Source organism: Petromyzon marinus, chromosome 41 (genome assembly GCF_048934315.1).
Source record: "Petromyzon marinus isolate PM22_M1 ecotype Great Lakes invasive population chromosome 41, UKy_Petmar_22M1.pri1.0, whole genome shotgun sequence".
In the NCBI taxonomy this organism is placed as follows: Eukaryota; Metazoa; Chordata; class Hyperoartia; order Petromyzontiformes; family Petromyzontidae; genus Petromyzon; species Petromyzon marinus.
Window position 1 is genome coordinate 3357674 of NC_133707.1, and position 21624 is coordinate 3379297.

Below are 21624 nucleotides of genomic sequence, written 5' to 3' on the forward strand. Positions count from 1 at the left end.
ATTTGATAAATCATTTCAGTTCTTGATTGATTGTTCACGCTTACAGTGCCTTTCAGACAGCATACATAAAAACAAATTTCGTCTCCCCCCTCCTCTTTTCAAAAAATAGATGGACTAGTCCTGGCAAACTGCCATCGTTGCGCGTGACGCAAACGTTATTTATATATATAAATAAATATGCCGTTTTCAAAATAAATTTATGCAAACCGACACACCTGATGATGACTGTTTGAGTTATGGTCGAAACGTCGTGAGAATTTTTTATTGTTTTATATATATTTTGTTATTTTGTTGTTTCTCTTCAACGTGACTTTACCGAAAAAACTAAGAATATTTATTAGGTTTGTTTTCTCATTCATTCTCACCTGATGACGATTGCTTGTGTTGCAATCGAAACGTCGTATTCTATTATTTAATTTATTTTCTTTCTACGTGACTTTACCGAAAGAACCAAAGAGTAATTCCTGCAGTCACGAAAGCTTCAAATCAAGTTAGAACATGCCAATTCGTTACACCGGTGTGTTGGAGAGCAAATCCACAACATTTACAAACGGAGTACGACATTTCGCCAGTAATTACAACTAGCTTCGTCAGGCGACAGCCAGATTTGTGGAGAAGTCCTGTTTCGTTCTCTAAATAGAGGGGTAGATGTGATGACAACACTTGTGTGCTCTTCTTGGCCGAAGTGAGAGGGAGGATTAATGAATGCATATAAATGACTATGGGTATCCATTGGGTTATTTATATGGTAATCAACGCACATTATGCATGCGCCTTATGACAGCCCATTGTTCTTGTAATTCCTATTGATTGTACTAAAATAGCCGGACTAACGGTAATCCCTACTGAAGTATGGTGACCTGTATAGGCATGCATTTAAACTGTTATTTAATTATTCGCTTCCAAGCAGCACTAAGTCGGTTAAAACATTTTTTATTTCTCTCAATTTCGATAGATTATCTAATTAGTATTGGCCAGTAGTAACTAGTTTTGCATAGAACTTCAACATTACCAAAATGAATTGAGTGTCCTTGTTGGCACACGTGTTCTGCCACTGCTGACAGTTGTATTTGGGAGTTTTTAATATTTTTTGGTGTTCTTTTAGTCTCGTGCTGATCATTCGTCCTGTTTGTCCAACATAGCATTTGCCACAAGTGCAATTAATCCGGTACACACCTTCTGTTAATAGCTTCGGTAATACATATTTTGGACCAGATATAAATTTCTGTATTTTATGTATCGTGCTAAATCTGACTCGCATGTTTTGTTTTTCCAAACATCTGGTTAGTTTATCAGTTACTCCCACAATGTACGCTATTTTAAATCACTTGGTCAGTTTCAATGCTCGTGTTATTTGATTTGTTTTGGCATTCAATGCCCTGTTAATTTGTGCATCATTGTAACTGTTGATTTGCAGTGCTTCTTTAGCATGTTTAATTTTACTTCTCAGACTATCACCATCTGGCACTTTCTTAGCCCGATGTATGAGCATCTTGATGAGAGCGGATTTCTGTGTGGGGTGATGGTGTGACTTCATTCAGATTGGTGTCAGTGTGAATTTTCTTTCAGTACACGCTGTGTTAGTTTACCATTTTGACCACGTCTGAGCAGAATCTCCAGAAATGGTAGAGTTTTGTGAGCTTCTACTTATGGTGAACTGGATGGATGGGTTTTGCGAGTTGAGATTATTTAGAGGTTCGTTAAGTGTATCTTCGCCATGTGGCCAGACGACCCACATGTCATCCCACAGATCGAAACCAAGCAGACGGTTTTGGTGTGCTTGAAGCTATTGCTTTTGTTAAAAAATCTTCCATGTACAAATGCACTATCCGATCCTTTTGTTTATAGAAGTTACCTTTCCACAACAAATAGGTGTTCTTTAGACAGTGTTCAGCTAGTCGTGGGATATCTTTGGCTAAGACTGTGTTCGTTACCAGTGTCGAGTAATTGAATGGACTCATTGACCGGAACCCTCGTGAACAGAGGTCACATCAAAACTTACAAGAATATCATTAGGATTAAGCTTAATATATTTAATTTTATTTACGATATGTTCAGAGTTTATAATGAACGAAGAGGTCCTACCGATGTAGGGCTGTATTTGTTGCATTACGTATTGTGCTGATTTGTATGTGGCAGAGTCTATTGTATTAACTATGGGTCTTAATGGGACATCAGGTTTGTGAATCTTTGGTAGCCCATAAAGTCTTGGTGGTTTTGACGCCCTTGGTTTGATCAGGTATTGCTCTTTCTTGGGAATTGATGACTTAATAATACATTTTGGTACTGGCAAAGGAGGTCTAATGATGTAGATGCTCACCCCGAGCCCTCATTACTTTGATAGTGCATTGTCTTTGAGCTGTACGCCTTTTGGCGTCATCTGGTCGAGTAACAATTGGGTCGAGGCTCAAAAGAAAGCCGTCTCTTGGTGTGGACCAATCAGTTTCAAGGACAATGCATATATATAATCATAGTATGTGTTTTTGCATTTTGACTGCAGGTAGTGGTTAATGCAGACATGAATCCTCGTAAAAAAAGGTTTCAGTTTTGTTGCCAGAAAAAAAGGGGAAAAACCCTATTATTAAATTTTGGTACTGGCAAAGGAGGTTTAATGATGATGAAATTAATGACTTGCCAATGATTACCGTTGTTTTACGTTGCAAGGTGTTGTTTGGGTCTCGTTTAATTTTAAAGTCGGTACCATTATCAATTAAATCTTAGATTTTATTATCGTAATCCTCACGGGCCATCAACAGTTGATCGGCCCTTATCAACAACAAGAATTTGGATATCTTTATTGTGTCGGGTGGTGGTGGGTTTAACGACACATTTATATATTTACATGATCTAACCCAAAAAAACTGTATTATGGATGACTAGCAGGAAGTACCCGGCTTTGCCCGGGGGTAAAATATTTTTGAAAACTTGTCTTCTCATAAAAACATAACATACATACACAAATACAAAGCTATTGTGAAAGTCCAGCGTTCCGTTTGTCTGTTCATTTGTCCATCAACAAAATTATAAGAAGCTTGCAGCAGCCCTCATTCAAAAAGTAATAGAAAGTGGGGGGTAAATAGTTGATCTAAAAGGTTTCCAAAAATTGTCAACCCCCCCATCTCATCCAATTTTGATTTTGTAGGCATATATATCTACACACAAGTCAGTAGTATCGAGTGACTCTATAGTAGTACCTACTGACTGTACAGTAGTATCTCTTGACTCTATAGTAGTATCTACGGACTCTTCAGTAGTATTTACTGACTATAATCGTATTTACTAAGGGGCCGTCCATAAATGACGTCACGCGATTTTGGACGATTTTTTACCTCCCCTCCCCCCCCCTTCGTCACACGGCGTCACAAAAAATCAGACCCCCTCCTCAAATATGACGTCACAAAGCTCTGCCCCCCCCCAAAAAAATAAAACATGCTTCAAATCGCTTTAAACTATTGTAATTTTAATGCGTATTTAATGTGCCGCTGCAATCTGATGTTGTAGGAGAAACATTTATTAAAAAGTCTATTAAATTAAATAGAACGTTTTGTCTATATTTATTTAAAGTTGCTGGATGTAATTGCCAACACACCGGTGGGCTGAAGTATCAACTATTTGGCGTTTTGTTTACGTGACAAATCCCTTACTAATTGGCTGTCGGGTAGTGGAGGGTTACGCCACATTTATACTTACGTGATCTAACTTAAAAACCTTTATTATGAATGTTATTTTATAAGTTTAGAGTTGACGGAGGGGAAAAACAAATAGCGCGTTTTCTTCCGGGGGCTTAGTGTGTTGTATCTGTGTACTTTGTTGAAATGTAAACTCAATAGTTTTTCAGTTAAAAGCGTTGCAAGGCGTGCGCAGACAGACAAAAAATTAGGTTTATAGGTAAGATATTGGTCACGAAAGCCTACGTCTTAAACTTGGATCGTTGTGTACCACACTATAAACTCAAGAAGCGGAATTTTATTACCGACCATGGCTAACATATGTACCTGCCATGGGCCTCCGTGAGGTAGGCTCAGTCTTAAATGAGTACAGGTAGTCCCAGAGTTACGATGGTCCGACTTACGATATTTCGATCTTACGATGGCGATACGACAAAATTGCTATCAACAACCTAACATCGTTCAAGTATGCAGACGACGGACAGAATCTTGGTGAGTACGGTACAATATGATACGTTACATTACGTTCAATGCATGTTAAAAGTTTTTATAGCAGATAGGATTGTTTCCTGAAAAAAACTTTCTATTAAATTGCAGTTCATATAGGTAGGCTAAGAATTTACCTTGTTTTTTTACTTTACATTTTACTGTGCAATACGGTATTGTAATTAATAAATACATACAGTAGATAGTTTCTACAGGACGGTACTGTAAATTGCTCTGTTTTGCTCAATTATCACCATTCTTTAAGACTCCTGGGTAGGCTAGGCCATCTTCGACTTACGATATTTTCGACTTACGATGGGGTCGTCGTAACGCATCTCCATCGTAAGTAGGGGACTACCTGTATTGTACGATGTCGCATATCTGACTCATTGGAGACGGAGGTATAGATAGACGTGAGCATCTATAGACAATGACAGTTACACCATCATGGACAAATACCGCACTGGGTGTGGGCGGTTAATTGGTCAGGGTGGATACGCGATGGTCCTATATGCAACATAGTGTATCTTAAATGGTCCAGACTCACCACTTCCTCCTCCTCCTCCTCTTCCCCGTGCATTCTCTGTCCCCGTGTCTCTTTCTCTGTTTTGTAAAAGTTGGAAAGAGACTCTAAAGTTGTGGCGGCGTCAGCCAGGGCCAGGTCATGTATGTCCCCCAACTCCAAAGCCTCCTGCCTGAGCCTACACAGCATCACCATTAAGCAGTGTCATTCTCATCAACAGCATTATCAGTAACATCAACATTTTAGTAATCAGCAACAATATAAGCAGTAGCATCATCAGCAGCTTAGGCAGCAGCTTCTTCATCGGTAGCATCAGCTTCATCATCAGTAAGAGCAATAGCAGCAGTCGCAAGATAAGATCAAGTACACCAATAACAGCAGCAAAGTCATCATCATCATTCTAAAAACACAGCATCTTAATAATTACGATTGGTGATAGGGTTGTTATAACCAATGATCATGATGCTGCTGCTGCTGACGATACATTAGCCGATTCCCACCTCTCTTTCTCCATCCTCATAGCGAGTATCTTCTTGCGAATTCTCACCAAATCCAACTCAACCTGAGATACAAAGAAGCCACATTCGTCACCAGGACGTCAGTTATTCACTACCTATCATCATTAATAGTTAATTACTGATAATTAGTATCAATTTTCATAATTAATATTCAATATTGCTATCTATACTAATTGTTGGTGATCCATGTTCACAATTAAGAGTCCAAGTTAATCACCAACTCTCAGTATTAAGCCTTAAGAATAATCACTCAATGTCACACCTGTCAACCCTATATCAGTATCTATCTTATTACAGACCAATTCAGACCTTACTGGTCACCCCCGTGCCCTTATAAATCTCAACGTTCATCCTACAAAGTCCCATCACAAGGGAGAAACACAAAGAGACATTTTTTGTGCCCGTAATGAAACGTCTTTACGCCATATGGACCTGAAAACACAATTTCCCTGTACAAGAATACGGGTAAACCGTATGGGTCGACATGATGCAATGTTAAACATCAATTAACATATTATCTCTAAAGGAAAATCTTAATAATTGGATCGTGAGGTGGTGGCAACTTAATGAGGTCTTTAATCAGCAGTGGATTGACCACGGCCGATGGTAACGAATTGACATTATGGCAAGTCCTCAATGTTGTGTTCACACGACGCGTTTTTTCAATAACGCGCTTCCTCCATACGGGAACCCCATTCGCACAATGCGGAACGCGCATCTTAATAACGAGGAAGGCGCGCCGTTATACTGCGGGACGCGTGCCGTTATAACGAGGAACGTGCGCCATTATAACACAGGACACGTCGTTATAACATGGGATGCGTGGTTGTAACGAGGAATGTGCATCGTTATAACGCGAGGCACGCGCCGTCATGAGGAATGCGTGCTTTTATAACGTGGCACGTGCAGCCGAGCGGTGTGATAAAATCCGCGGACTGATACAGTAACGCAGCGGCGTACCCTCAGTTATTCGTCCTGCCATCTGTCTGTGCGTGCATTGTATCTCGACAAACTTTATCATTGCGTTATTTATGGGGAAATGGTTTTTCGCTTAACGTGGCACTTTTCAGGAACACGTCCCATCGCACTAAACGAGGACTTTCTGTACTCGTTAATTTCTCTACCCGTCACGTCTCACCCTGCGTGACTTGGAATTCAATTTCTTCCATTCTTCACTTTTAAGAGCCTGCGACACGGAACACAAGCGCAGTGAATTCACCCAAAGCACGGAAAAACCATCAACAAATAATGCGTTACATTAACGAACAATGAATCAATGCATCGACAAACTAATCTATAAAAACTCAACAATAATCTATGAACTAAACGATTTTTATCTTGCCAGGTAGGGCTCACCGAGCTACATAGCTCTTTTTCAGAAGAGAACTGGCCACAAATGATAGCTCAACGAAGGGGCTTGCCATGTGGACATTTATAGCAAACACTCTACACACGTTTCTAAATGGCGGGAAAAATCGCAGGACCCGGAGAAAAATCCACGCGATCCATGTGAAGAGACATGCAAACTCCAAATATACAAGCGTCGGGTTGGGATCGAACCAATGACTTCCTGTCGTCCAATAATCAACGAAGTAATCAATAAGGCTTAACTCCGCTGGCATTGCTGCCGGTCACACATTCATTGCCGAAATAAAATTTTGCTCATTTGTTTAAAAAAAAAAACACGATTTTGCTTCATCATCATCAGGATCAGCCATGGTCGATCCACTGCTCAATGAGGGCCTCCTCACACCGTGCAGGTCGTGGGGGCTGTGTGGTCATACCTCACCACGCTAAGGCTTTGATCGACTAAGGCTGTGATGTTGCCACAGATGTCACGGGGGTCAGGCAAATCGTGAATTTTATTTAACTCTCAAGTGAAATCTTGGAAATAGTATCTCAAAAACGGATAACGCGCTTTATTTATTTCCTTTAAAAACTGCCGTACATCATGCACTGACAATAAAAATCTGTGTTTTTAGCATATGAATCAATTGGCGGTGACCCGTGTCACCATCGTGACCCTGGGGTGCCAAAACCTCCATAACTCCGAAACCAGAAGGCCTATGAAGACGGGAGATGTCACGGAGCCCGATACGCACGCCAAATATGGAAATTAAAAACATGCAAAACACCCATAAAAAAGGGGGGCTGCTGGGGATTTGTGCGTGGCAATGGCTGTTTATTGCTTGTTTTGAAAGTACATCAGGATGCTGGTCTGGTCATTCCCCAGCACGTTCTGCTTCTTACGGGGGCGGTCACCCCCTTGGCTTCGGGAGCGAGACCACTTGGAGGCAATGGCGCACCAGGCGCTCTCTTGGTACAGCCGGCGGTCACGGTCGTGCTGGCGGGATCGACATCGTCGTCATCATCGCTCCCAGCGTCACCCTCCGGCAGTACAGGGTAGTACCAGCGATGCTCCCAGAAAAAAACCTTAAACTATGCCCAGCCCACCAATATTTTGCGGTGACCCGGGCTACCGCCAATCGATTCATATGGACAGAGAATAAATTGCAGCTCAGTCAATAAGATTCACAGCTATGGCCGTAAAACTTGCAAAAACTTTCAATCCCAAAATTATATCCTCATGAATGATTAACAGCGATTCATATAAGTATTAATAATCCATGGTTCAAATGTATTAATAATAGTCTCGCCATCCATAAGGATTGTTAATGATATTGATTTTTATCGATTATTCTAGAAAGTTAAAGATAAATCATCTCACCAAGTTATCAAATTCCACCTGCAAGTTCTTATGAAGCTCTTGAAGGAAAGCAACACACTCTTCAGATGTCACCTCCTCCCTAGAGACGCACGCAGAAATATACAAACATTCCCCGAATAGCGTGAACAGACTGTTGGGGCAAGTGCGTTTAGTGAGCACCTACGGAGGACAGCACAGTACACGGCAGCACCACACCCCAGCAGCCTTTGTCTCCCCAGTGGCGTTGTTTACACACCGCACCAGGTACTCATTTGAGGCCGAGTCGACCTGGGAGAGGCCCAGGACTAGTTCAAATAGTCGTCACTGCTGTTGGTGGCCGTGAGAGGGTATCAAACTCGTGTTGCCGGGTTTGTAGCGAGCGCACGAATCGTTGCGCCACTGCTCCCATGAAATATATACAAAAACACACAGCCATATATACCACCATATCTGTGTGTGCGCATATCTTTGTGTGTGTGTGTCTCTTGAGTGTCTGAGTGTCACTAACATGTAGGTCTCAATTGACGCTGTATATGTGGAGTAGTGTGTAGCGGTGGTGGTTAGTGTGCTGTGCTTCAAACCCGGCAACCATAGTTCGATTCCCGTGCACAGCTCACACCAGTGATGATTATAATGATCTGAACCAGTCCAAGGCTACCCCTAGGTCTACTCAGCCTCAAATTAGTACCTGGTGCGATGTGACAAAGGCGGTCGAGCGTGGTGCTGGTCACCCACACCCTCATGTGCCATGCTAGTTTTCATACATGCCTAACAGCACTTGCTCCAACAGTCTGTGAAGGCTATTCAGGGGATGGTATTCATATGTGTGGGTGTCAGAGTATTTCATTAATGTGGAGGACTTCGTGATGCTATATATGTAGGTGAATGCTTGTGTGTGCCATGCTGGCCTTAATAGGTGCTCGCCAACAGCACTTGCCCCAAAGGTCTATGGAAGGCCATACAGGAGATCTTTGTCTATGTTTGTCTGTGTAGAGGAGTGTTGATGGATGAGTGTCTGTGTGAGTTTGGGTGTCTATGGGAGTTTCACTGACATGTAGGACTCAAGGACGTTGTGGATGTAGGTGAGGATGACATCAAGCGCGGTGAGTTGGCGAACTCCTCTCTTTCGTTCTCCTACACACACTCGCACAGTGCGCACTAACACATAGATACACGTTAATAAACACACTCAACAACAACAGCAGCCATTCGCCACTAAGCTGTGATGGTGTTACCACGGCACTTGTGCCAGACGCACTCCGAGGCTCGTTGGCAGGTCACGGGTCAGATTCAGGTTCCATGAGTTGACAGAGATGACCGGTAGGTGCACCATCTGCTCCTTCTCCCGCACCTCTGATTAATATGGGAGGCTACATATGGTGCGAAAGAAGTTCAACATACATACGTGCCTCCTACTCTGCCAACTTTATGTGTTTTAGCCACCCGGCGCTCCGCTCATTGTTGCGATCAAAACACTCGCTCACACATTCACACACTCGCCATCACTTGCACTTACGTTTTATCATCGAAGCACTCCCTTCACTGCTGGGGTGGTCCCTAGTTCTCCTCCGTGGACGCAGTTTCTCCAAAGTTTTGGGCTGTTGCCGTTGCACCGCAAAAGAGCGTCGTGCCGGGCCGCTGTGCAGGGACTGGGTGCCCTGTTAAGAGATTGAGAGTTTTCAACTCGGTGCACCGTATCACCGTAAAAGGCCAAATACCCTCTAAAGGGACTCTTTATAGGCCCTTCTGTCAGCAGTGGCATGAGAAAGCAATTTGAAGACTGGACCTTGACCCTTCATTCACACCAACCTTTATCCACCACATACCAATAGAGTAAAACAATCAGGACGACCAGTAAGATGTGTGACCTGTAACATATGGAGCAAAAGGACAATGAAAAAGGGACCAAGTGTAAAAATTTGAATGGTCCAAATTGTTACTGCCAAAACAGTTCCCAGCAAATTTTATTTCCATCCATTCGTGTTACCATGCTGGAATTTGCAAGCCAAGAGGTCGCCTGTTCGATCTTCTGGCAGGCTTATAAGCTCATCGGATTCCTCCAGTGTAAATATTCTGATTCTGAAAACAATGACACGCGACGCCATTGGGAAAGGGGAAAAAGTGACCTGTGACATCATCGCCTTGGCTGAAGCGGCTTATTAGATTGCCGTTTCTTTTTTAAGTCGACAAGTTTCGGGGCAACCCTTCGTTCAATTTAGCCGGATCATCTTAACGAGAGTTATCATGCCTCACCATGTTATATCCAGACATAGTTAATGCACAAATGTTATCAACCTTAAGTTTTGAAGCGTGAATGATATATAACCAAACAAGGTGAGGTGTGAGAAAGTTTGAACATTTCAGCATTTATAACAATAAAACTAAATTGTTTTTTTGTTAAATCGAGAATTTGAGAATGTTGACAATTTATGTAAATAAGATGCTAATATTACGTTCAGGGTAATATAACGAGATTGACATTAAAAATGTGACAATATAAACGAGACAAGACAGTGTATGTTGAACTTCTTTCTCACCGTAGCCAACGGTGTTAATCGGAGGTGCGGGAATACAAACGGAATGGGAAAAAAAGTGACTGGATAAAAATGAAAGGATAATTTAGGCAGAACAAACAACAAACAAGATGGGACAGAAAAAACGAGACTGCCAATATGACAGACACGATGAATGAGACAGCCAGCAATAGACGTATAATTTCTCATCTCACCGATTTGTGTCCATAGTTGGCAGGTGTCTGCGAGGTCGGTCCAAGTTTTTGTGAAACTCGTTTTTTCAAAATCTTTCCAATGGAATAATCAACTTCTCCCACTTCCTGTTCTACTTCCTCTTCTTCCAAGATTCTGGCTTTTTTCGAAGAATGTCCATGTGGTATCAAAGTTCCAACACCTTCCATTCCTTCCGCCTCCTCCTGAATCTCACACTCCCCAGATTGTTCCAGACTTGCGCTTTCAAGGTCCGGCATTCTTTCCTGCGCATTTTCAAGGTCACCTTCATCACTGTCACGATCACTTTCACCAACATCTTCATCATTATCCGGAGGAGTTGGCTGTACAGTTTTTGACTCTGAACCTCGGCTCTCTGAAGGATTTTCCCCCATAGCTTCACCATCTTGATTTGTGGTTCCAACGGGGCTGTTTTCAGAATTATTTAGGTTTGGACTTGCTAATTCTGCGGTTGGTACTTTCCGAGCACTGCTAGTGGTAGCATCATCTTCTGGAAGAATCTGTGGGGTTCTCTGCAATGATTTCTGTTGAAAGAACAGAGGAAATCAACTATCAAGATTGCAATCCCTATTTTCAAGATCTTCCATGGACTGGCTCCTGCCTATGCTTGTCCCCTGATATTACTTTAACTCCATCTCCATGCACTCTCCTACCTTCCCCCTCTCACCTCACTACACGCCTCTCCACGTGCTCTCTGACCTCACCCTCAACACGAACCCCCAGGGACACAAAGAAACAACCAGAACCAGGGCTCAAAGTCAGGATCTCAGTATCTCCAACATAGACATTATGAAACCGACAGTGATTATGAACCCCCAGAGATACAGAGACATGCATGATTCGAATTCAGGATCTCAGCAGTGCCAGCTAAGCCTCTGACATGGCCGTTAAAAAACCTCTTAAGAGAGAAACAGACACCCAGACCCAGGGCTCGAACTCAGGTTTCACAATGTTGTTGATCTAACCTTGTATTCTGGATGACTTGTGTTAGTCGTTGACTTTGCAGAGTTGGAGATTTCTAAGATCAGAGAACATACGTTACAAACATCATTAGCTCCATCAAGCAGTGGATAGATGGTGTTAATAAAAGCAAGGAAAGGTGCATATGGATAGAAATACACCAAGATAGAAAGAGGAATACATGATAGAGATATAGATCAAATGTATGTATGTGCAGGCGACCCCCACACCTACAATCTAATTGGTTCCTGGACAACATTCGCAATTGGAGCCGTCGTAAGTCGAACCCTTATTACCCATAGGTGCAATGTTACACATTGGGGATCCGTTCCTGGAAACCCATTTACATACCATAAAAATACCAAAATTGACCGCAAAAATAAATAACCCTAACACACATTTATTGTAACTTAACATAACAAACATATTTAAGTAAAAACACACTTTAAAATCTTTAAATACTTTTCTGAATGTGCATCACATTTCCTCTTTTCTGACATAGTGAGTCGAATTTTTTTTTTAAATTTGAAGAAAATTTCCTAAAAAAGTGAAGAGCGTTGCACAAGAGATGCGTTCGCTCGAGGCACAGCTGCAGACTGTAAGGCTATACTGTTCATACGCATACGGCGGAAACGCAAAACAGCGCCAGCAGGCGGCACGTGTGCGCATATCATGCGCAGATTCGTCGCCAATCGACTCGGCGTTGGGGGTCATAGATGAGTTTTAGTCGGCGTGGGGGTTTTATTTACGAGAAGGTCGTAAAAACCGGGGGGTTGCAAGTCGAGCCGTCGTAAAACAGGGGTTTTACCTGTATGTAGAACTTCTTTCGAACCGTGTGTAGCCAATCGTTTTAATCGGATGTACGGGGATAGTCTTCCCCGACCAGGAATCGAACTCCGGTCGTGGCGGTCAGAGTGCTGCATCATAACTACTAGACCATTAGAGAAGGGAAATATGTGCAGGTTAAATGTATGAATGTTGCACGTCTTTTGCACCAGGCCAATGGTATATCGCTACATCCTATGCTCTTTCAAGATTGAGCCACATAGAGGTGATTAAATGTCGAGTGAGTTCACAAACATCCACACATACAACAAAGATCCCCGCCCACCTCATATAGCCTCAACAAACTATAGGAGCAAGTACTGTTCACGAGTAGCACCTATGAAGGTCGGCACAGTACATGAGGGGGTGGGTGCACAGCACTACGCCCTTTGTCTTCTTCATGGCGATTTTTACAGAATGCACCAGGTGCTCATTTGAGGCTGAGTCGAGTCGATCTAGGAGAGACCCAGGATCGGTTCAGATAATCTTCACTGGTGTTGGCCGTGAGTGGGAATCGAACTTCGGTCGCTGGGTTCGTAGTGCAAACGTGTTAACCCGCTACCCCACTGAACCTTATCCACACATGCACACACATACTTGGACGTACTGCACAGCTAAACAAATGTACCTTCTTCTTCAGAGTAGTCATGTGTGCTGGCCAGCATCAGAGTCATCGAGCCATTCTCATCGTTGGTGGACACAGAGGGCTGGGCATGGAGAAGAAGAGACCCAAAGACTCACGTAGACACTCAAGAGACCCACAGACTTACACAGACACCCAAAGTGAAACAGAGACTCATAGTCTTCCATTAATACCCACTCACGCAAAGTCTCATATACAAGTATGTGAGTTTCTGTGCAAGTCTGTGGGTATCTATGCAAGTCAATGGATATTCATGCCTGCGAGTCAGACATAGAACCACGGCTTAAACAGTTTCTCAGTGTATCTGACATGGCCATTATGAATCAGAAATTGGCATTATTAATTTAAGATGATGACCATTATGAACCTCTTACCTGCTTCTGTAAATGAGCACTTTGTCTTGTCGAAGACTTTTCCACAGCATCAGTGTCTGTAACGTCAACAGTTACATAGAGACCCCTAGACCAGACATGGACAAAGTACGGCCCCCGGGCCGTATACGGCCCGTTGGGCTTTTTAATCCGGCCCGCCGAACTTGTCCAAATATTATTAAATTAAATTTTACCTTTCTCATGTAATGCCCCCATTAGATGGCGCACTTTGACCGGGAGTTACGACATGTTTTTGTATTGTTCATGTTCGTGCAATTTGTTAAATTGCCTTGCAAATACATGCTTTGCTACCTGTTAAAGGCCAAATCCTTTCATGTAATGATTTTTACATGTCATTGATATTAGTTCGCACAAACACTCCATCCATATGTTCCTGGCCCGGCCCCTCTGTCAAATTTTAGAACCCATTGTGGCCCGCGAGTCAAAAAATTTGCCCACCCCTGCCCTAAACTCGCATACAGGCCAGGTTTGGTACCAGCGTTAATAGATGCTCACTAACGTTACACCAGTGTTTGAGCTACACGAGGGCTCTTGGCCTTTCTACATGTCTGTGGGGAGGGGGGGAGGTGGTAATGTAGTGGTTAGTGCCCTGCACTACGAACCCAGCGACCCGAGTTTGATCATAGCTAATATCAGTGGAGTATCCAGGGCTGTGTGTAAACATCACCACTGGGGACCCAAAGATAGTCGGGCGTGGTTCTTGCCACAACACTCCCCCGTGTGCCGGTCTTAATAGGTATCCCCTAACAGCACTTGCCCCAACATTCTGTCGAGGCTATATGGGGGATCTTTGTCTACAGTATGTGCGTATATGTGTATCTCTCACCTGGAGGTTCCTCCTCCACCTGTGGTTGTTCTTGCACAGCAAAATCAAATTTTCGTTTTGTGGGCTCTCTCGTGCTGTTCACACAACGCACAGACAGTTGTCAAGTTGATTTTTGTTCAACCAGGTGAGAACTCAAGAGACCAGGGCGGTCTCATTTGTAAGGGTGAGGAGCTGGGTCACCAACATGCCAAAAGCAATGACGTAAAATTACGAAGTAATGTTCCACAATACTATAAGCTGAATCGATGCATGTATGATTGCTTGTGTTGCAGTCGAAACGTCGTGAGAATTTTATTGTTTTATATTTTTATTATTTTATTGTTTCCCTTCTACGTGACTTTACCGAAAGAACCAAGAATATGAATCCCTGCAGTCACGAAGGCTTTAAATAAAAAAAATACTATGCATGTATGTTGAACTTCTTTCGCACCGTGCGTAGCCAGCGGTGCTAATCGGAGGTGCGAGAAAATATATACAGTATATAGTGCCTTACTTATTACAGACCTATCCAGACCTTATTGGACACCCCGTGCCTTTATAAATCTCAACCTTCATCCTACAAAGTCCCATCATGAGGGATGAAACACAAACAAAGACGCAAACATATGATTTGTTTGCCCGAATTTAAACGGCTGGAACCAACAACAAAAAAAACACAATCAAATAAAATAAACAAATCCTCCGTCCACAGAAGCCGATCTTGACACGGCTGGCCGTAGCCGGTCATGTGCGAGTCCACTCGGCTCCACGTCCTTCCGCACCAGCTCCATCTCGTCTCCAGCCCGTGCTGCGCCGGGTTAAGCCCCCCACCACCACAGCCCCCCACCACCACAGCCCCCCACCACCACAGCCCACCACCCCCCTCCACCACCCCCCTCCACCACAGCCCTCCACCACCCCCCTCCACCACAGCCCTCCACCACCCCCCTCCACCACAGCCCTCCACCACAGCCCTCCACCACCCCCCTCCACCACAGCCCTCCACCACCCCCCTCCACCACAGCCCTCCACCACCCCCCTCCACCACCCCCCCCTCCACCACAGCCCCTCACGACCCCCCTCCACCACCCCCCTCCACCACCCCCCTCCACCACCCCCCCCTCCACCACAGCCCCTCACGACCCCCCTCCACCACCCCCCTCCACCACAGCCCTCCACCACCCTCCTCCACCACCCTCCTCCACCACCCCCCCTCCACCACCCCCCCGCCACCACCCCCCCTCCACGAACCCTCAACGCGGCTCCGCGTTCGCCAGGCGTGGAGGAAGCGAGCGCGTGGCCGGAGAAGAGGAACGCTGCTTCCGTTCTGGGTAGCCATAGGCCAAGGTACTGCGGCTTCCATGGAAGATCACTACCACCCGTCACCGTCGCCCAAAAGTTAATTCGCCGCGGACGGCACGGACCTGTCCTTCCGCCCGCGCCCTGCTCACCGCAACTCACCTCAGAGGGCGCGTTGCGAGCCGCCTCAGCGGCTTCAGAGGCTCCATCGCAACGGGGAGAAGGCGACGTTGGGAGCCTCCGCCTCTCCTCTCGCGTCTCCTCTCGCGCTTCTCCCGCCAAAAAATTAAGCTCCTTCCCCACCCACCACGTGACGGCACCGGAATCGATTCCCAGGAAACCGTGATGAGTTTGCCGGGGGTTCGATTCCTCCGCTTGGATCGATTTGTAAATACATTTTGATTTAAAGCTTTCGTGACTGCAGTAATTCATATTCTTAGTTCTTTCTTTTATTATTTTGTTGTTTCCCTTCAACGTGACTTTACCGAAAGAACTAAGAATACGATTTGTAAATAGTTTGGATTTTTCCGTTGCAGTACCGTGCCCCTTCGAATGGACGTTGGATTTCTTAAAATTGCTTTTAAACGTCAAGAATCCAGAATTATTATTTATCCGGGAGAAATCCGTGGCGTCCGAGCAGAATCCGTTATTAAAGGACCGGGTTTCGATTTATCAACGTGTGGGTTTTTATTCACGAGGAAATAAAATCGATTCATGAAGTTCGGCTCGTATTGACTAGCTTTTGATTTCACGTTGTCCTATCAAGGAATGTGAAATATATTCAACGGAGATTTCTTGTTAAAACGCCTTAAACGTGAGCGGGGATTTCAGACGTCACGTACACGCCTTGGGACTATGATGTCATCACGCAACATTATTCGATACGTGTTACGTCACCGCAGGGGAGGGGGAATGTTAGCCATTAGAAACTACTGGACATCTGTGGGGTGAAAAAAGCCTTGTAGCTCATCGGATTCCTCCAGTTTACAGTAAATAAATAGGCTGATAAATGACGAATACCGCTAAGGGCGGGATGACGTCATCGCGCAATGGGATTCCGATTTGCGTGACGTCACGCGCGTCCCCAGCGAGAACTCGTTGTTTAGTGACGTCGCACGCCAACATGAATTAGTCGATTTTATTTAAACTAAGAAAGGAATCGATTCTCTCCCAACAGCTGCACCCCCTAACGTTTCCATTTTATTCAAAAATCAGCTCAGTAGGAATCGATTCCAAGCTCTTCGAAGCGATTCCAGCGCTGGTGCTCTTCCCTCGGGAATCGACAGTTGGTGATTACGAATCGATTCCTTTCGTGTTAGAAGTCAACTCAGCCGGACAAGGCCACCAGAAGGTTTGTGCCTTCTGCCGATTAGTTACCGCGGCTGATAATTTTCTGTCCTTGCCGATGATGTATATCATCATTATCATCGTCGTTATTATTGTTACCATCACCAACCACAGTCCACCCGCCTTGAGGCCGCCGCTCCGTGTGATGTTTCCCGACCACCAAGACCAGTTTTATTATTAACAGCGACTTCTTGAGCCCCTTGCTGATGCTTCGGATGTTGCTGATTGAGCGTTGTCTGTTGATGATTACTGTAGGACTGGTGAAGACTGCTAGACTCCCCGTGTAGTGATGATGCCGACGATGATGTTTACTGTAGGCCGAGTTTGAGAATATTGCTCCTGATGATGATGATGCTGCCGCTATTGATGTTACTATTTGAGGATGAGTAAGACTGCGATGCTGCTTCTGATTATAGTCATACAGAGTACGCAAATTACAATCACAAATATGGCTGTCACCTGGTGATGCCGGTTGTAATTACTGGCGAAACGTCGTACTCCACTTGTAAATGTTGTGGGTTTACTCTCCAACACACCGGTGTGCTGTACTAGTAACGAATTTGCACATTCTGTTTACGTGCCAACCCTTGTTAATTAGCTGTGTCGGGTGGTGGCGGGTTTAACGACACATGCGACCCAACCCAAAAACACCTCTGATGGATAATGTCTGGTCGCGAAAGCCCTCCTACGTGTTAAACTACGATTGTGTTACTGCTTCTAAAACAATGGTAATGACGATGCTGATATTTATTTCAGGATGAACGAGGAGGTGGAATCTGTGAGGCTCCGTGCTGAGCGCAGGAGAAATCGACTCCTGCAGAACCCAGAGGAGAGAATGAGGAAAATCCTTGGGCATGGAGACAAGAAGGCGAGAGACACTGGGAGACCGCAGGGTGAGATACACGGGGAGAGAGATGAGGGGTGAGAGATATACACAGGGAAATTGAATGAAATGACTGAGACATACACGGAGAGAGACGGAGACACGGAGAGACAGATCATACATGGTAAGAGAGAGAGACACGAAGAGAGAGTATGGGGGGGGGGGAGATATACACAGTTGAGTGTCACTGACTTTCTACGTCTGTGTCGATATCTGTCTTTCTCTCTGCATCTGTCTCTTTATCTCTCTTTGTCTCTCTGTTTCTGTCTCTCCATTTCTGTCTGCGTCTCTCTCCCTTTATCTCTGTCACTGTGTGTTTCTCTCTCCGTGTGCGTCTATGCGGCTCCGTCTCTCTTCTTCCCCCAGACCCTGAGAAGGAGGGGGAGGAGGGGATCAAGGGGGACGTGTCTCCACCACAGACTCAGCCAAAGATGCAGACGAAGGAGCAGAATGAGGAGAAGGGGGGGTCCCCCACCCACCCCGCCCATGCCACTGAGCATAGCCCCACCCCTCGACTCAGACTTCCACGTACGCGTGGGCCAAGCAGGGCCGAACTTGGCGAGAGGTCTCTAAGCGGTGGGCAAACCCCTCCGGTGAGTACACGCACCGTGGTTGCACCCGATTCAAGAGCCGAATGGCTCACAGGGCTATACCAATTAAATGAAACTGAAACATGCATATACACATGTACGGTATAAAATACGTGCCTGGGCGCATGCACAAATACATATTGATACGTACGAACGCACACAAAGGTGGTACTTGGCTCTAGGGCTCTCTCAAGCGGAGGCCCTTCTGACAGCAGTGGTATGAGCAAGCCATTGCAGGGCTGCACCTTCACCTCATCCCCCCGCCCCCTTTCCTTTGTCTCTCCTGCACAGAGCGGCCTCGAGAATTACTTTGCTCAGCTCGACCAAGTCCTGAGGGCGGAGGGATATGGTGGTGGTGGTGGTGGTGGAACAGAGGAGGGATTTTTCCGGCGTCGTAAAGAGGTTGGAGGTGGCGTGGAGGAGGAGGACGAGGAAGACGAGGGGGAGGTTTTCCGTCTGCTACGTTTGCTCTGCAGTGCGATGCTGGCCCTATTCGTACGGATTTTCGTCGTCCAGTACCTGGTGAGTGAGGCGTGTCTCCCCGTTTGACTCCTCGTCCAGGATTGAAATACAAATTTAGTTACGACGTTGGAGTGATATGCAGGTACTAAGTGGATTGTTGCATTGCAAGATCCTGGGAGTTGGCGACAGCTTGGGAAGGGGGAGGACTTAATTCAGCAATGGATAAATCATGGCCAATGATGATGATTGTGTGTATCTGTGTGCTGCAGTCCATATTCGCTCCGTTCCTGACTCTACAAGTCGCTCTGATGGGCATTGGAAAATTCTTCCCACAGGTACAAACATTTTCACACCAATGGTATCTTACACAAATGTAGAGGACTAGTTGCGGACATCTCGTCTCCGGGGGCGGTGACGTCACAGGAAGTGACATCACGGGAAGTGACGTTATACGCGCCTGGGGGCGGGATGATGTCATGTCCCGCAAGGGTACTTAAGGGAGAGCCCGTGACGTAAGCGGAGTCGTAACTGGAGTCTAGGGTCGGAAGAGAGTGGGACGGGGAGCCAGGGACAAGAGGGTAGGAATAGGGGATAGCAGTGCCAGGGCTGGAGGTGGCTGTGCTCCTCGGTCGGCCGTGTTGGCTGAACCCACGGCCGGCGAAGAGGGCGCAGCACAGAGCAGCCGGCTGTGACGGGAGTTAGTGGGACCTAGCCCGGGACCCCTAACCCCTGGGAAGTTGTTCACCCTTTGTGTTATCGGTTGTAACGATAATAAACTTACAGCGAAAGCCCTCTCTACACAGAGAAAGACACAGGGAGAGATGCACAATTTGATAGAGATATGGGGAGACAGACAGACACAGGTAGAGAGGAATAGAGAGGTGGGGGGGAGGGGGAGAGAGGCACAGCGAGAGAAAGAAGCAGAATATTTATTTATACTGGAGGAATCCGATAAGCTATAAAGCTCTTTCACGGATGTCCAGTAGGGCGGGTCAGAAAGTTACAACATTAAACAGTACAAACACACGACAGGAGTGCAATGTATAGGAAAGGTAAGCAAATCACCAAAAAAATTGCTTTTTATTTCACCAAGTAAAGCCCACTGAGCTACAGAGAGACCTACATATAGAGAGACACAAAGGGAGAGGTATAGGGACACACAGAAATGGAGAGAGACAACCAATGAGGACAAAATTAGTTGTAAACGTACGGAGTTCAGATAAAGGATACCCCTCCCCGTGTCTCCCTTCTCTTCCTCATGTCTCCCATCTCCCCGTGTCTCCCACACTCTCCCTTGTGTGTCCGTCCTCTCCTTCCCATATATCTCTCATCTCCATGCCTCCCTTCCGTCTTTCCCTCCACTCAGTACGAGCGGAGGGTTCCCAGATGGATGCCCACGGAGCTCACTCGCATCCTCACGGGGAACTCGAGGCAGCGAAGTGTATCCACGGGAGACTGCCCGACCAGCCCCTCCGCCACCACCCCCTCCGCCACCGCATTCCCCCCGTCGGCCGCCACCGCCCTGCGGAACCTCTGGAGCCCGTCGGCTATCGGCATCGCCGGCCAGGGCAGCTCGCTCTCGGCCCTGCTCCCTCGGCTCTTGCGCTTCTACGCGCGTCTCACGGACGCCTGCGCCGACCTTGCCGTCTATTTCTTCACAATCCTGGTTTGCCACGAGGGCATGCGGGCGCTCGGCGCGGAGATGGAGCAGGAAGAGTAGGGGTAAGGAGGGGCAGGGGTGGAGGAAAAGGAGGGTGTGAGGGAACAGGATGAGATGAAACAACGGCACGAGAGGGAGGTGGAGGGAGTTCGAGTCCATTACAACTAGGTCTGCCACAGTATTCCTCACGATGTCAGATTTCGCGATATGATTCTCACGATATCTGTTTTCCATTAGTTTGTGGTATTTATTATTGTGTTGTTTTGTGCTTTGCTGTCATTTCAGTCAAAGTTCTTCAACTGCAGTGCACACAACATCAGCCTGCCATGAGTCTTTCTATTCATTACAATCTGCAGTGCACATGCTGTCAGCTACACAATAAATAAGCAATTACAATAACTTCTAAACCTATGACATCGGTTACTCCGGAAAACTTTTTGTAAAGCACTAATTTAATTCGCGAGAGCTATTTATTTAGAACGTGGTTAATTGTGCTTTTCATTTTGTATATATTTTGTCAGGAAAGTAAAATTTTGATTTAGAATATGTTGGCCAAAGTAACCACGATGTCACGATACTTTGCATAGTGGGCGATACGATTCTCGTGGTCCTTGTATCATACGCCATCATAGTATCGCCACACCACAGAAACCCTCGTCAGAAGTAGAGAATGATAGTAGATTAGGAGGGAATGAGAAGATTACATTCGGAGAGAAGTGGAAGACTAAAAGGAGAGAATGAGAAGGCATATACTAGAGAATGAATATATTAGGAGGGAATGAGTAGATTAAAGGAGGAAATTAGGGAAGCGTTTATTAGAAGTACGGAAGTAGGGAGGGGGTGATACCTTTTTCCTTTGAGACTAAGGTAAGTTTTACTACAGCTATCCGTCTTGCATGCGACAAAAGTAAAATGGAAATTACTGAAGGTTGAACCAATGGTCTGCAACGACACGATGATAATAAAGGTCATAAAAATGAAATAACGTGCTGCCCTTTGTCGATTCACTATCATGAGATGAAACACCAACGTCATAGCGGAGAGCGTGGGGAAGTGCTCGAGGATCCATTGCCATCCTTGGATGCACAAAGGCACTGCTCACTGCTTTCCTC

General features: G+C 45.5%; 2 protein-coding genes across 7 annotated transcripts in view; one reads left to right on the forward strand and one right to left on the reverse strand.

The window, feature by feature from the left end:
* The window catches only part of LOC116950970 (uncharacterized), a 21635-nt gene extending 5211 nt beyond the window's left edge, over positions 1–16424 (reverse strand). Inside the window, exons 1-13 of one of the 5 annotated variants that reach the window (XM_032969195.2) lie at positions 15733–16423; positions 14293–14366; positions 13449–13504; positions 13060–13138; positions 12415–12537; positions 11612–11664; positions 10631–11170; positions 9419–9560; positions 8955–9060; positions 7924–8002; positions 6334–6381; positions 5178–5239; positions 4702–4855 (exon numbers count right to left, since the gene is read on the reverse strand). In XM_032969195.2, coding sequence (XP_032825086.1) covers positions 4702–4855; positions 5178–5239; positions 6334–6381; positions 7924–8002; positions 8955–9060; positions 9419–9560; positions 10631–11170; positions 11612–11664; positions 12415–12537; positions 13060–13138; positions 13449–13504; positions 14293–14366; positions 15733–15779 — 1563 coding nt within the window. In that variant the 5' untranslated portion in view covers positions 15780–16423. Of the gene's footprint in view, positions 1–4701; positions 4856–5177; positions 5240–6333; positions 6382–7350; positions 7540–7923; positions 8003–8954; positions 9061–9418; positions 9561–10630; positions 11171–11611; positions 11665–12414; positions 12538–13059; positions 13139–13448; positions 13505–14292; positions 14367–15732 lie in introns of those variants that run through there. The other 4 variants (XM_032969196.2, XM_032969197.2, XM_076073238.1 and 1 more) reach the window with 4 other exon arrangements.
* A 301-nt stretch (positions 16425–16725) lies between these two features.
* CAMLG (calcium modulating ligand) lies at positions 16726–21497 on the forward strand. Of its 2 annotated transcripts, none has more exons than XM_032969199.2 (6): positions 16726–16921; positions 17674–17810; positions 18167–18393; positions 18682–18912; positions 19122–19187; positions 20219–21497. In XM_032969199.2, exons 2-6 carry the CDS (start codon positions 17675–17677, stop codon positions 20570–20572), a joined length of 1014 nt encoding a protein of 337 aa, XP_032825090.1. In that variant the 5' UTR covers positions 16726–16921; position 17674; the 3' UTR covers positions 20573–21497. The 2 variants fall into 2 exon arrangements, with proteins under 2 accessions (XP_032825090.1, XP_032825089.1); XM_032969198.2 differs by lacking the exon at positions 16726–16921 and adding an exon at positions 16990–17303.
* The last annotated feature ends 127 nt before the right edge of the window (positions 21498–21624 follow it).